Consider the following 14,892-nt stretch of genomic DNA (forward strand, 5'->3'; position numbering starts at 1 on the left):
TCTTTTGTAGTGATTGTCAGGCAAAGCAAGAGAAGAATCCTATCAAACTGGATCTTGACAAGGCTTCATGTATATTTTAAATTACTTTAAATTTCTATAGCACCTCTAGCTTAAGGGCCACTCAAGCATTTTTATGAACATAATTGCACACCTGAGAGGTTTTATTCCCCTCCCTCACATTAAACAGTATTGATAATTCACAGTATTAAACACTTATTTTGTCCAGCAAAACAGCTTGAATACCTTGTCCTATGTGACCTTGCGCATCTTTGGCAGAACCAGGAATAGGACTCAGATTTCCTGATATCCAGTCTTGTGCCTTAAACACCAGTTGATCCTTCCTCTGTTTCCACTCTGAACCCACCATTTGTCTACAATAAATCTCAAAGTTTGCAAGTAGAATCATATGTGGAAATTAATGCAGTGTTGTAGGGGTGTATGAGTGCTCGTTTATTGCTTTTCATTTTATAAATACAAAGCATACTGACATTTATTACCTGCTTTAAGATTTAATGGACTTTGCACCTAAAAGAAAAGTTCAAATAATGGTTTTATTAGCTTCAACAACACCCTTGAACCAACTAAAACAAATTTTTGATTAGAATTTGTTACTGAACTTTATCCCCATTCCAGTGTGGGGACATATAGATACATGGGTTCTGAACCTGGGATAAGTGGAACAGGTGAAGTGAATCATAACCATCCTGCCATTCCTGTGCTGCTAAATGGGCTGTGGTTGGATGGGCCCAGCAAGATTCTGGCTAGACAGGATAGAGGTTTAGGGCTAGAAGGGTTCCAGTATGGAAATGGTTGAGAATCACTGCTTAAGGCTGCATGTACAACTTTAACTCTGTCCCCTTGTGAATATGCAGTATAATAGTTTAATCACACTTCCTGAAGTAACAAACTATTTTAGGTTTTTCTCTTCAAAGAAAGAAAAGTCGTACAACCTGGCAAAAGATGCTCCAAAATATCACAATAGTCAGCAGCACTGCTATGGGTACTCGCATGGCCCCACAGTATGCCAACATTTTTATGGCTGACTTAGAACAACACTTCCACAGCTCTCGTTCCCTAATGCCCCTACTCTACTTACGCTATATTGATGACATCATCATCTGGACCCATGGAAAAAAAGCCTTGAGGAATTCCACCGGGATTTCAACCATTTCCACCCCACCATCAACCTCAGCCTGGACCACACAAGAGATCGACTTCCCAGACACTACAGTGCTAATAAGCGATGGTCACATAAATACCACCCTATACCGGAAACCTACTAACCACTAAATTTACCTACATGCCTCCAGCTTTCATCCAGACCAGATCACATGATCCATTGTGTGCAGCCAAGCTCTAAGATACAACTGCATTTGCTTCAATCCCTCAGACAGAGACACACACCTACAGGATCTCTATCAAGCGTTCTTAAAACTACAATACCCACTTGGTGAAGTGAAGAAACAGATTGACAGAGCCAGAAGGGTACCCAGAAGTCACCTACTACAAGACAGGCCCAACAAAGAAAGTAACAGAACGCCACTAGCCATCACCTACAGCCCCCAACTAAAACCTCTCCAGCACATCATTAAGGATCTACAACCTATCCTGAAGGATGATCCCTCACTCTCACAGACCTTGGGAGACAGGCCCCCAACCTGAAGCAAGTACTCACCGGCAACTACACACCACACAACAAAAACACTAACCCAGGAACCAAACCCTGCAACAAACCCTGGTGCCAACTCTGTCCACATATCTATTCAAGGGCCACCATCATAGGACCTAACCACACCATCAGGGGCTCATTCACCTGCACGTCTACCAATGTGATATATGCCATCATGTGCCAGCAATGGCCCTCTGCCATGTACATTGGCCAAACCAGACAGTCTCTACGCAAAAGAATAAATGGACACAAATCTGACATCAGGAATTATAACATTCAAAAATCAGTAGGAGAACATTTCAATCTCCCTGGTCATTCAATAAAAGATTTAAAAGTGGCAAATCTTCAACAGAAACCTTCAAAAACAGACTCCAATGTGAAACTAAAGAACTGGAATTAATTTGCAAACTGGACACCATCAAATTAGGCCTGAATAAAGACTGGGAGTGGATGGGTCATTAGAAAACCTAATTTTCCCATCCTAATTTTCCCCTACTGTTACTCACACCTTCTTGTCAACTGTTTGAAATGGGCACCCTCATTACCACTACAAAAGTGATTTTTTCCTCCCTTGGTATTCTACTGTTAATTGAATTGTCTCGTTAGACTGACCCCCCCCTCCCCACTTAGTAAGGCAACTCCCATCTTTTCATGTACTATGTATATATACACACCTGCTACTGTTGTTTTTGCTGACACAGACTAACACAGCTACCACTCTGAAACCTGTCAAAATATCACAGACTCATACTTTGATTCATGTGCTTTGAAGTAAATCATGATAGTCTACATGAAAGATAGAAGAAAATATTCTGGAAATTATCAGCATCTTGGAGGACAGAGGTAACAGAGTTGATAGCTTGCACTCAAACCTTGTGGAGATCCATCTGAGTAACTCAATTTGCCACTTCATATGCTCCTTCCTTAGAGATACGACAAAGATCCCGAGAGCTGAAGTCTACCAGATACAGCATGCACTTATCCCTTGCCCCTTGGTGTCACGTAGCATTGTCAGCTTTTGATTTTTAAAAGGATGATAAAGTTAACAATTGGGGCTAACTTTTTCATACTATGTTGTTTTTGCATCTACACTCTGTGTCCTTACTGTCTTATCTGTATTGAGACAAACTACACCAGGTGTAATTAAAATGTTAATATCAGCTCATGTGTAATTATCAGGTTAGAGAATCTGTGCTATCAGTCCTATTTCACTTACATTTCTCTGTCCACACATAGCAGTATTCTAACAAATAATAATACTGCTTGGCTCTTATGTAGTGTTTTTTCATCAGATCTTAAAGCGCTTCACAATCATAAGGCTGTCCAAGCATGCTGAGAGTGTAATGCAGTTGCAAGTTAGTGCCTGTCTATATTAGAAAAGTTGCACCAGTGTAACTTTGATTACAATTAATTGATTTTTAAATCAATCTAGTGACATTGCTGCAAACTTGTGGTGTATAGAAATGCTTAAAGTTTAACTTGCTCTTGTAAGTTATTGAATAACTACTTAGCCATATCTCAGGCTTTAATTCACCAGTGCTTTTCACCTACACTGCACTGTAATATTACAAGTTAGCATGGACTAAGAAAGAATGATAGCCTGCTGTGATCATGTTCAACTAACAAGGAATATAAGACACCTTTAGAGAAAATTTGTAGCAAATCAATGTGTAGATGCTAAGCATGCTAGTGTCTAGTTATATAATTTAGCATGCCAGAACAGTTTCCATGAGACAACCAACTAAGCTCACACTACCCATATGAAGTAGGTACTTTAGGTACTAGCCCCTTTTTAACAGGGGCACATGCTTAAGATGTGATTTTTCAGAAGTGTAGCACTCTGCAGCCTTCCTGCGCCCAGGGAGAGGCCATGCAACTTCCACTGACTTCACTGGGAATTGTGCAAGTGCTGAATGGTAGTGGTGGTGGTGGCCTGTGATATACATGTCAGATTAGATGGTTTGGTGGCCCCTTCTGGCCTTTAGCACTAGGACTCTAAATGCCTTTGAAAGCTAGGCCCTCTGTGACCAGGGAGCTGAAGAAGCATACCAAAGTGGGACAGCCAGTGCCTCATGGCACTGATCTTTGCTGCCCAGCCCCGCAACATTGTGGGCAAAATTTCCAGTTCAAAAACTGAAACTTGGCTATTGACCCCACAGCTAAATTGCTTAGTCCGTGTTGTACTGGAAGAGATCACTAGTGTACCGATTTCAGAGTGCTTAGTGTTGTTGGTGTCACTAGGCATAACCCTAGGTAACTCGGGAGGGTGGAAGGCCACTAAGTGTCAATGAAGCCTTCCTGCACTAGGCCTATATGAACCAAACTTCTTCCATGTTTAAACTCTAATCAACCTCAAAAGCCAGGTGCAATTGGAATATGTAAGCAACCAGTTATCTGTGTGCAACCCCCTGCTCACACCGGTATCAAGCGGTAATAATGAGGCCTGCATGTTTCTGACTGAAGGGAAAAAGGACAAAATAACGGTTTAAAGAAGTTACTAACAAGCTAGGCTTATAGCTGCCAAGAATGACTTAACTGCTTAAATGTAATCGTTATTTGCTTAGTAACTGTTACCAGGGAAGGGAGGGAAAGGGGGGGGGGGTGAAGCTTAACTGCAAAACGTATAAAAGAAGAAAAACTGTTTCTGTTAGTGTGCTTGATTTGAGACTTGCCAGTCTCCTTGCACCGCTTTGGGATCCCAAATAAACTTTGATTGTTTCTCCACCCCTGGTGTGTTTATTGGCGCAAAGCACACTGGGCAACAAACCCCGCTGTTGCTGTCCTCGGGCACTCTGTGCCGGCAACAGTGTGATGTGCAGCAGAATCGATTGCATAAGGAACTAGCATATCAACAACGCTGTTGCATATTTTCTCCATTTGAAATTTGTCAAGAAGCTGTCAAATAAGTGAACTGATTTATCTTTCAGACTCAGCTGGAGCAAGATATAATTCTAGTTTCGTCTTTGTTACAGACCGTTCCCCTATCTATCTGCTGAATGGCACTTAACTGACTTGCTAGCAAGACATCTGTACTAATAACCTTTCACTGCTCTCCACGCAACAGGATTAGTATTATGTTTGCAAATCACTAGATTAAATATGTGGAGGAGAAGGGGGAGGAGGGTAGTTTTTCAGTAGTTGTCTCTTTCCCAAGCTGCTTTTATGCATCCTGGGAGATCTACACAACAGGCAGACTGCACAGCTATTTCAAGCATTTAAATCACATGGGCTCAAGAACATTTTAATAAACCATGTCTAGCACACGAGCCAACAGCGTCTCCTTAAAATACAACAGCTACTGAGGAGAAGCAACGTTGCAGGAAAGCAACTAGTTCTAACTAAAAAGATAACTTTATTTGCCAGCAAAGATGTCAGACAGAAGTCCCTTCGAAACAGATATGTTAACCCTTACCCGATACGTTATGGAAAAGGGACGACGCGTTAAAGGCGCTACAGGGGAGCTGACACAGCTGCTCAACTCAATGCTGACTGCCGTGAAGGCCACCTCCTCTGCAGTCAGAAAGGCAGGCCTCGCCCACATGTGAGTCCTATTTAGACATATGGGGGAAGGGAGGAGGAGGAGAGGGATTTGCCTCCACATGAAGACTGGGAAAAGGGCAAGAGTTTTGTGAATTTTTTCAAAAATTCACCCACTTTAAATTCAATATGCTTCTTTTAAACCATGTAACAGAAAGTATGAATTCTGAACCCAAAATCTAGCAAAAATGATATTAGAAATGATGTACATGCCAGAAGGGGGAGTGTGGGTTTATGGAGAATTTTAAAATTGTTCCTGAAATGTTCCCTGAGACTAGCTGTGGTTCTGCAAAATTTCAGTTTAAAAACAGTCAAATGAAAGCAAAACAAAAACCTAGTGCCATTATTTCCTGTCCTAATCATCTTCTTATCTTTTTTAAATGGTGAAACTGGTGTATTTTTAAGTCTTAGAAAATTTGAAGACTATCACATTTAGATATCTTCTGCTAACGTCCAAACAGATTGTCACAGCTAGCGTCTGAACTGTGGAAAATCAGGGTTTACCTTGGGAATGCTGATGTCCATATCCATTACTACAGTACTAACAATATTATGATTCAGCAGTGCTAAGAGAAGGCCATATACTGTCCTCCTTGTGTGTATCCCACTCCCTCGGGTGTCAAGGTCACCCGAAAGTGGTGTGTGGCCCTATGTGAAGGGCAAACACAACCAGCTCGTCTGGCTTCTGGTCTATTAGAAGATGGGAACTGAGGATTGCCTTGAAATGGTCTGAAATGAACTGACCTGTTTTTCATGCATTGGCTCAAAATAGACACTGATGCTGGTTCTTCAGTAGCAACGCGTCAGTAGAGGCTGGGGGCAGGAAGAGAAATCTAATAAAAACTGTATAATTTACATATATTCTTGTATATGTGTATGGTGTGTATGCTTAATTCCGAGGTTAGTGATGTGGCTATACATGTATAATGATGGCAGAATACTCCATTAAGCAGTTTATTCCTATATACTCTATGGCAGAGGAATCTCTAGTACTTTGCATTTCTACAGCATCCTCATTCAAGAATCTTTATGTCCTTTGCAAACTATGAATAAACATCACAGCACCATGTGAGCAAGGTATCATTATCCCCATTTTACAGATGGGAAATATAATTCATAGAGCAGTTATGTGCTTTGCCCAAGGTCTCACAGTGAGTCAGTGGCAGACCCAGAAATAGATCCTTGACTCTCACAGAACATCAGGGTTGGAAGGGACCTCAGGAGGTCATCTAGTCCAAACCCCTGCTCAAAGCAGGACCAAACCCCAACTAAATCATTCAGCCAGGGCTTTGTCAAGCCTGACTTTAAAAACCTCTAAGGAAGGAGATTCCACCACCTCCCTAGGTAACCCAGTCCAGTGCTTCACCACCCTCCTAGTGAAAACGTTTTTCCCTAATATCCAACCTAAACCTCCCCCACTGCAACTTGAGACCATTACTCCTTGTTCTGTCTGCTACCACTAAGAACAGACTAGATCCATCCTCTTTGGAACCCTCTTTCAGGTAGTTTAAAGCAGCTATCAAATCCCCCCTCATTCTTCTCTTCTGCAGACTAAACAATCCCAGTTCCCTCAGCCTCTCCTCATAAGACATGTGCTCCAGCCCCCTAATCATTTTTGTTGCCCTCTGCTGGACTCTTTCCAATTTTTCCACATCCTCCTTGTAGTGTGGGGCCCAAAACTGGACAGTACTCCAGATGAGGCCTCACCAATGTCGAATAGAGGGGAATGATCACATCCCTCAATCTGCTGGCAATGCCCCTACTTATACAGCCCAAAATACCATTAGCTGTTGACTCATATCCAGCTTCTCGTCCACTGTAACCCCTAGATCCTTCTCTGCAGAACTGCTGCCTAGCCATTCGGTCCCTAGTCTGTAGGGGTGCATGGGATTCTTCCATCCTAAGTGCAGGACTCTGCACTTTTCCTTATTGAACCTCTCCTGTGCTGTAACCACTAGACCATTTCCCTCCCCACTCTTGTTGGATATTAACTGAAGCCAAACTGTTTTCACTGACATTACAAAGGAAAAGTTGCATTCTGAACTTTTGTGGTATTCCAATTTTTAAAACCCTAAAATACATAGTAAATAATAATATATAGATAAGAAACAGAATTTATTCTTAACCTAAAAAAGACATGACTAATATTTCAACATTACAATTCCTCCCTTAGAACTGAAGCATCTATTATATTGAGAAAGAAAGGCCTCTCTTTGAAAAAACAAAAGTTTCAGGAAATAATCCAATAATCATACATCCCACAGATCTCATCAGTCATGTCATACAACCAACCATGAGCTTTAGGAAATTTCAATGACCAATTGTAAATCATTCACTAGGATTGACATCCGTTTATATTTTCAATACTATCTTCACTTGAAAAAGGGCTAGAATTTTTTTTTTTTAAATGACAAATGAAGTTAAATAGGCCTGCCATTTCTAATTCTCCCAAATAAGAGGTTATGGCGTGGCTTCTTTAATATTTAAAAAGTTAACACCAACTTTTTGAAAGTTTTCCATTCACCAACAAAGGAGAAGATTTTGAAAGACACAGAGGGCAGTTAGGAGGCAAATTCCATTTGTTTCTTTGAAAAGAAAATACTTATACATTACATATGTGAAATCTGAGCAGATTATCTTGGAGTGGATACATAGCTGAAGTCATTTGTTGGGCTCTGCAACTAATTGTGAGCTTACTGAATAAGTCTAATCTGTATGTCATACATAATCATTTAATAAAACCACATACTGTGAATAATAGCATGTTGTAGCATGCCCCAACAATCTTAATAGTGAAATGTCACTAAGAAAGACTTAAAAGTACCCTATTTAGAAATCACTGTACTTCTATTTCATGGGTCATTATTTCCCTTCCCTCAGCTGGGGAGTCTCCAACTTTTTCCCTCAAGAGAGAGAGCTGCTGCGAGTGACAAAGTGCTTTATAGCGACAGCTGTGGTAACATGTACGTAAGCAAAGAGTGAAGCAATCAGATAGGGAACTCTGCTTATTAGCTTTAGTGTCTGGCCATCTGTTGGCAAACACATGAAAACATGACCTTTGTTTCACAAGAATTTATCTGCTCCAACCCCTTGTTCTCTGATTAATGTCAGTCCTTTGTAAAGTCTGAATATTTCCAGGTGCAGCAGGAAGTCGCACTATGGATTCTGTTGGTGGCAATCTTCCCTCCAACTGAGAGCTCAACTAATTCCACAGAAATCCTCAGCATGGCACTAACAATGCATTGTGGTATCATAGCTTCCAATCCTATGCTGTGAGCTCAGGGGCTCTGCTTCTTCCCCCTATCCTGTTATAGCTGCAGTTCCATTGCCAGGTGTCGCTGCTGTGCAATGGCAGATGCCCCAGTGTGGCTCTAGTGCACTCCTTGTGGGCATCAGTGCAAGGGGAAAAAAAAAAAAAAAAAAAAAAAACTCATCAGGGAGAAAGTGATGGACTCTGGGGCAGTGGAGGTGACAGCAGCAGGCCCCCATATTCTTGGGGGAAAAGAAAAGGCGGCAAAGGAGACACAAGGAAGGACAGCGTTGATGGAATCACTTCCCATCCCAATACTCCAAATACATTAAAACAGCTGCTCCATTCCTTCTCAGGGGTGGATACATTTCTGTGATGAGTGAAATAATCCATGTGTGTCTCCCTCTCCCTCCCCCCCATCCCCTTCCGAGCCCCAGATATAATTTCCACAGCAACCACTGAAGCCATCACAAACATTATCGTGGTAGCAAAAGAAGCAGCAAGAACAGAAGGATATTTAACAAACAAAACTCCTGTCTTCAAGCAAATTTCCCTAAAAACAAGGGGAAATAAATTTTGAAAGTCGCCAAACTATAAGTTTTCTATGAGGAATCAACAACTCTTTCTGAAGTGCAGTCACTGATTGACTGCAAAATGGAGCCATCTGGTGGTATAGATGGGTCACTACATGAAGTAGAAGCACTTGCATATGGAAAACATTAGTAAGGCATATTACCAAACGGATTAATTTGTGTGCCATTTGGGATCTCTTTAAAATTATGGCTAGGATCTGATATAAAATTTGACATTAAGCCTACTTCTGTTTTCTATAAAGGAAGTCTAAACCAACTGCAACATGCGCTCATTCTGATTTTAAAAAGCAAAGTATGCAGCACATTTGATCAAACCCTACTGACTTCAGCGATGGGAGCAAGATCAAATCACTTGGACGGCAAGTGAAGAATTCTTAATAAATATTCTGGGCTTGATGCCGTATTCTTTGCACATCCTGGTTACTTTCATCAGCTTTGCATGCACAAGGAATATAACCACGTATCTTCCTGTGGGAAGCTATAACAGTGTGCGCTGCAGTCTTGCTTATGTTTAAGGTCCATGGTCAACAGTGAGGCTCCCCAGACAAACATAGTTCAAGAACAAGTGACCAGAATTTTTGAGAGAGACTAGTGATTTTAGGCATCTTTTAGAGGGAGGGGCCCTACTTAAGGCACCTTAAGGTGGCAAGATGGGCACCCAAAAACTGAGTAACCCCAAGAACACTACTTAATTTTGAAAATCTTGGTCAGTACTGTATTTAAAAAACAACACATCATGCTATCCTGAGGGAGTTGGAGAGGGAGAGAAAGAGGGAGGGGGAGCACAGTTCCCCCAACAAGGGCTCCAACAGGGAAAAACACACAAAAAAAAAAAGTTTTAAAAATTTAAGAAAAGAGAAAATAGTCCATTTAAGGACTAACCACCTGCCCCTTTATAAAAGCGAAGTATTTGCTTTATAGGAGAGCAATAAAATGCTGTCACAGGGTCTCTTATTTGCTTCCCTTGGTCTCAAAAGTGACTGAATTAGATAAAGTAAATCACAATTTTATTTTCTGAGTTGAGAGTTTTGCTTTAGAATTTTTTTTTAAACTAAACCTCTGAAAATAGGGGTTTATCATGGAAATGCCATCACTGTCTAATCTAGTCCATTCTGAGGTGCAGTTCAGAGGAGAGAGAGAGAGGTAGCTCAACGAGGTTTATAAGGCTCTGAATTTGGGGCCTGGACAGTGATCTGTCTGGCCCCAGATGTAAATTAAAGACTCCTTACAGGCTGGTTTAATTTATGGAGATGCCGAATGGCTCCCTACGGGCTGCTCTGAGCCAGAGAACAGGCTCTGGCCACACACTCCTTCCTCAAACAAGCCTCCATCCTTTGGCCATCTCCCCCAGCACTCACTCGCAGCAGGAGCCTCATGGGGGGGGGGGGGGAAGAGGGTGTTTGAGGATAGAGAAGGGCCATTCTGGTGCCTGCAGTATTCCTCAGAGGTCAGTCAGTTAAGGTGACTTTATAGTGGCTGAACTGTCATGAAGAGATCACAGCCCAGAACTGAAGCCACAATCTTTCCCTCCCTTGGGCAGATTTTCATTTACCACCAGGAATGGATATCTACAGAGATATTTTAAAGACTTGGTGTGTGTGGGAGGTGTGGAGGGTGAGAGATTGGCAGGGAAAAGCCACGGTCATCACTTTTCCGAAGTCTTAATGTTCATGAACATTATGTTCCTGTCAAAATTCAGGCCTGTCTTGTTGCTTTGAGGTTTCTTAGTGTTTTCACTGCCATGTACACATCCTCCTTTCTTTAGGTATGGAATAGCAGGAACTGTGAACGTGACTGGTGATGAAGTGAAGAAGCTGGATGTGCTATCCAATTCTCTGGTTATTAACATGCTACAATCCTCCTATGGCACCTGTGTCCTAGTCTCAGAGGAGAATAAAGATGCCATTATCACTCCACAAGACAAGAGGGTCTGTATATATGTCTGTGTTCTCTCATTTAGCAGCAGGTGGTGCTGTTATTCCAAGTATTGAAAAAGAGGTTAGGGACTATGTTACCTGTAAGAAAGTAAAAAGGCACAAGTTCCTAAGTAATAGCAGAGAATCTGCATATTATTCTACTGCTTAAATGATTAGTTACAGTGGGTGAGCGGTTTTCAATAAGTAAGGAAGTCCTTGCAAAGGATTCATAATTAAAACTGGGGGAATAATTATTTGTGAGCATGTTAGTGAAACTGGGATCCCAATTGAATCCTACCATGTTTGGACCCTTTTTTGAACATTGGTGTGACCTGTTTTTGTTTGCATGAATATTTGCAGGACTATAAGGAGTACAGTGCTACTCAGTTTGAGCAAGGCTGGCAGAACTGGGCTCTAAATTAACTGCCCTAACAAATGGCTACTTCTGGGATTTCCGGATGTATGGAAATCATCTTCGATTATGATACCCCTCCATTAATTTAACATGAAGTCCCAAGGAAACACTAATTCACAGTTCAGGATTTCGATTAGCACTCCACCAAAAGCCAGCCATCCCTGCCTCCCTACCCTCAAGCCTCACTTCATAAATCCATTCATTCAACTCACAATACAATTTAAACAAAATTTGTTCAATAAACCAAAACAAAAACTGGAACAAAACCACTCAGTTCCTTTGCTTTCACACTATGCCCTTTCCTCACCCCCGATCTTTTGTGTAGTTACACTGTCAGCTGTTTGGGCAAGCCCCTTCTCTCTCTGCATTTTGGTGATGTGCTATACAGATTACAACCTTATTCGGTCCGGATTTATCAAGGGCATTTGGTTATCTAAATGTTGTAAGAAAAAGATGGTGGGGAGGGATGGCTCAGTGGTTTGAGCATTGGCCTGCTAAACCCAGGGTTGTGAGTTCAATCCTTGAGGGGGCCACTTGGGGATCTGGGGCAAAATTAGTACTTGGTCCTGCTAGTGAAGGCAGGGGGCTGGACTCGATGACCTTTCAAGGTCCCTTCCAGTTCTAGGAGATAGGATATCTCCATTTAAAAAAAAAAACAAAACAAAACAAAAGGAAAAAGATACAGCAAGTCAGCATATTTAATACTCCTCTTCTCTCTCCTTCTAGGGTAAATATGTGGTGTGCTTTGATCCACTAGATGGTTCTTCCAATATAGATTGCTTGGCATCAATAGGAACGATATTTGCTATCTACAAGAAGGTACGTTGATGAACAAAACACACAGTATGATTCACCCAGTGAGAACAAAACATTTCCTATATATCAGCTCGCTTCACTTTCTTTTCCACTGTCTTTTGGATAAAAAGCTTTAAAGAGACAGTGATATAGATATACAATGAATATATATTTATATCAAATAATGGGCTGAATTTTTAGGAAGAAGCACACTTAATTGTCCACATGAAATTCTTGGGCCACAGCACTTCCTTCTGTATCACACAGAGTAATTAAAACAAAAGTGGTTTCTAATTATAAGGCAACTCGTTAGCTACATCAATCCTATTTACTCACTTCAGTGAGTGCTGGGGGTGGGATGGGGACAGGATGTAGAGATGGGCCAGAGCTCCAGTGTCAAGGTGCAGAACCAAACTTAAAGTTCAGGAATGTTCAGGTCTGGAATATGGGTTCCTGTCCATCTCTACAACTCACAATGTTTGTTTGCCCACTAGGGAGCTACATAGAGTGCCAGGTTTCAGAGTGGTAGCAGTGTTAGTCTGTATCAGCAAAAACAACAAGGAATCCTTGTGGCATCTTAGAGACTAACAAATTTATTTGGACATAAGCTTTCATGGGCTAAAACCCACTTCATCAGATGCATGGAGTGAAAAATACAGTAGGCAGGTATATATATTACAGCACATGAAAAGATGGGAGGTCAGTGCTAATGAAGCCAATTCAATCAGCGCAGATGTCACCCATTCCCAACAGTTGACAGGAAGGTCTGAGTATCAACAGAGTGGAAGCCATTTAACCACCAGCATTTGCCAACAGTTAGAATGATGTCAGTTCTCACAATTTTACTGCAAGTCTTGCAATATTTGTTGCTTTTATGAAAGCCCCTAGCTCACAGAATCATATGATGACACGAGACACACAGTTCTCTCTTTTTTAAGGTTACAGCTCTCATGTTTGCAAAGAAATGCTTAAAAACATGAATCCTAAAGGCTCAGAAAACAGAAGGCAAGATGCCATGATTACCTCCTACACTTAGAACAGGAAATTACTATGTGGTGTCTATTGAATTTATAACTGTGAGCATCATATTACCATTTAGTAGTACCCTTTTTGACCTTGCCTTCTCGGGGAGGGGGAAAGGGGTGTTCTTAACTCCATGTAGCCATCTGGAGGTAAAATCCTAATGAAGACAAGGAAGTCTGTAGTCTTCACAAGTTAACAGGTTGAGTTCAAGAATAAGCTCCCTCTTATATATAACTCCAGCTGCTAATTTGTGTGAAAACTACAAACTGCCTTGTCTTCTTTAGGATTTTACCTCAAGATGGCTAACTGGAGTTAAGAACACCCCTTTTTCCCCCCAGTAATGGCGAGGCCTTTCAAAACCACTTACCAATAAGGTTTTCAATTCGTTTTCTACAATTTTTTCCTCACTCTCTCTCAAACAAACGAACGAACCAACAAACAAAACCTGAGTGCCTTCTGACATCTCATTTTAGAATTAAAGTCTATGTAGGGGCAAACATCAATACTTAATGAATGGTACAATTCATTAATGTACAACCTACAATACTCAATACAAAATTACTTCAGTCCCTCAAAAGGTTAGATGTAACCAAAGGATAAAGATTCCACCCACAGGATCAAGTGCACTTATTTTAGTTATTTGAACAATTTAACAAATCACACTTGAAAGACAAAAAACTATGTTGTACACACAGGTACTAGAAAGGGCATTTATGCACAGACAGCATTTTTTATTTAGCATCTTCCTTTCCACTGAGGTGCTAATTTAGCAGGATAAATTAGCTAAATATCCAGCCCTCTCAGATGGGAGGATTTTATGGGATTTTTACCAACATGCCCTTCTTCAAAGCCATTAGCTAAATCAAAATAACCAAGTAATAAAAATTTTTTGAAATTCTGCAGCAACAGACATTTATGAAAGAAAAAATGATGAAATGCTCTCCCAAGGGACTGAAAATCTATCTAGGAAAGAAAATAATTTAAACAATTTTAAATAATCTTCCCCATGGAAAGGATTTTGAAGTACATCAGGTCAGCTTAAAAAGACCATTCATAACTGCTACCACATTTATGGGGTCCCTTCTGATTATATGATCGTGCATATGAATGATTTTCTCATCATGTCACTGCCTGAACCTGGATCCCAAAGGCACTCCAGTGTTCAAACATTTCTGTGAAGTGACTTCCTTTTAGGAAAGAAGCTATAAAGCTAGTTAGAACTTTAATAGACTGAGACAGCATCTTTTGAACAATGAACCATCAAATAGTCTAAGTAATGTGCCAAGGCTACAAAGAAAGTGAGTGTCAGAGCTGGAATTAGAGCTCCTGGCTTCTAGTCCAGTCTTGGACCACATCTTTCCCCCTTATGAACAGTATTCTGTACAAGCACACAAGGATGAACATGCTCCCTACACATTGACAAGAGGGACTTAATCGCCAGAATTCAGATATCGTTGGAATTTAACAATAGTTGTTCAGGTTATGTAAAAATAACTGCAGTGTTGATTTGGTAACCATGCCAAATATTTCTGGATGCAGGGCTGTATTTAAGAAGTAGTCTTTTAAAAAGTTCCTCCGTATATTTCAAGAGCTGGAGGCAACTCCATTTGATACAACAATTCACTGCTAAGAGAAGGCCTTAAGGTATGTAGGGGGCCTTCTGAAGGGTTTGAGCCAGATCGGTACACTGATTT

General features: G+C 41.0%; 1 protein-coding gene across 1 annotated transcript in view; it reads left to right on the forward strand.

Moving 5' to 3' along the window:
• The first annotated feature begins 4,821 nt into the window (after nucleotides 1-4,821).
• Nucleotides 4,822-14,892, forward strand: part of LOC117879455 (fructose-1,6-bisphosphatase isozyme 2) — a 35,264-nt gene continuing 25,193 nt past the window's right edge. Inside the window, exons 1-3 of the mRNA XM_034774656.1 lie at nucleotides 4,822-5,210; nucleotides 10,815-10,977; nucleotides 12,107-12,199. Of these exons, the coding sequence (XP_034630547.1) occupies nucleotides 5,038-5,210; nucleotides 10,815-10,977; nucleotides 12,107-12,199 (429 nt within the window). The 5' untranslated portion in view covers nucleotides 4,822-5,037. The remainder of the gene's footprint in view (nucleotides 5,211-10,814; nucleotides 10,978-12,106; nucleotides 12,200-14,892) is intronic.

The sequence above is a fragment of the Trachemys scripta genome, chromosome 6 (genome assembly GCF_013100865.1).
Source record: "Trachemys scripta elegans isolate TJP31775 chromosome 6, CAS_Tse_1.0, whole genome shotgun sequence".
Classification (NCBI taxonomy): Eukaryota; Metazoa; Chordata; order Testudines; family Emydidae; genus Trachemys; species Trachemys scripta.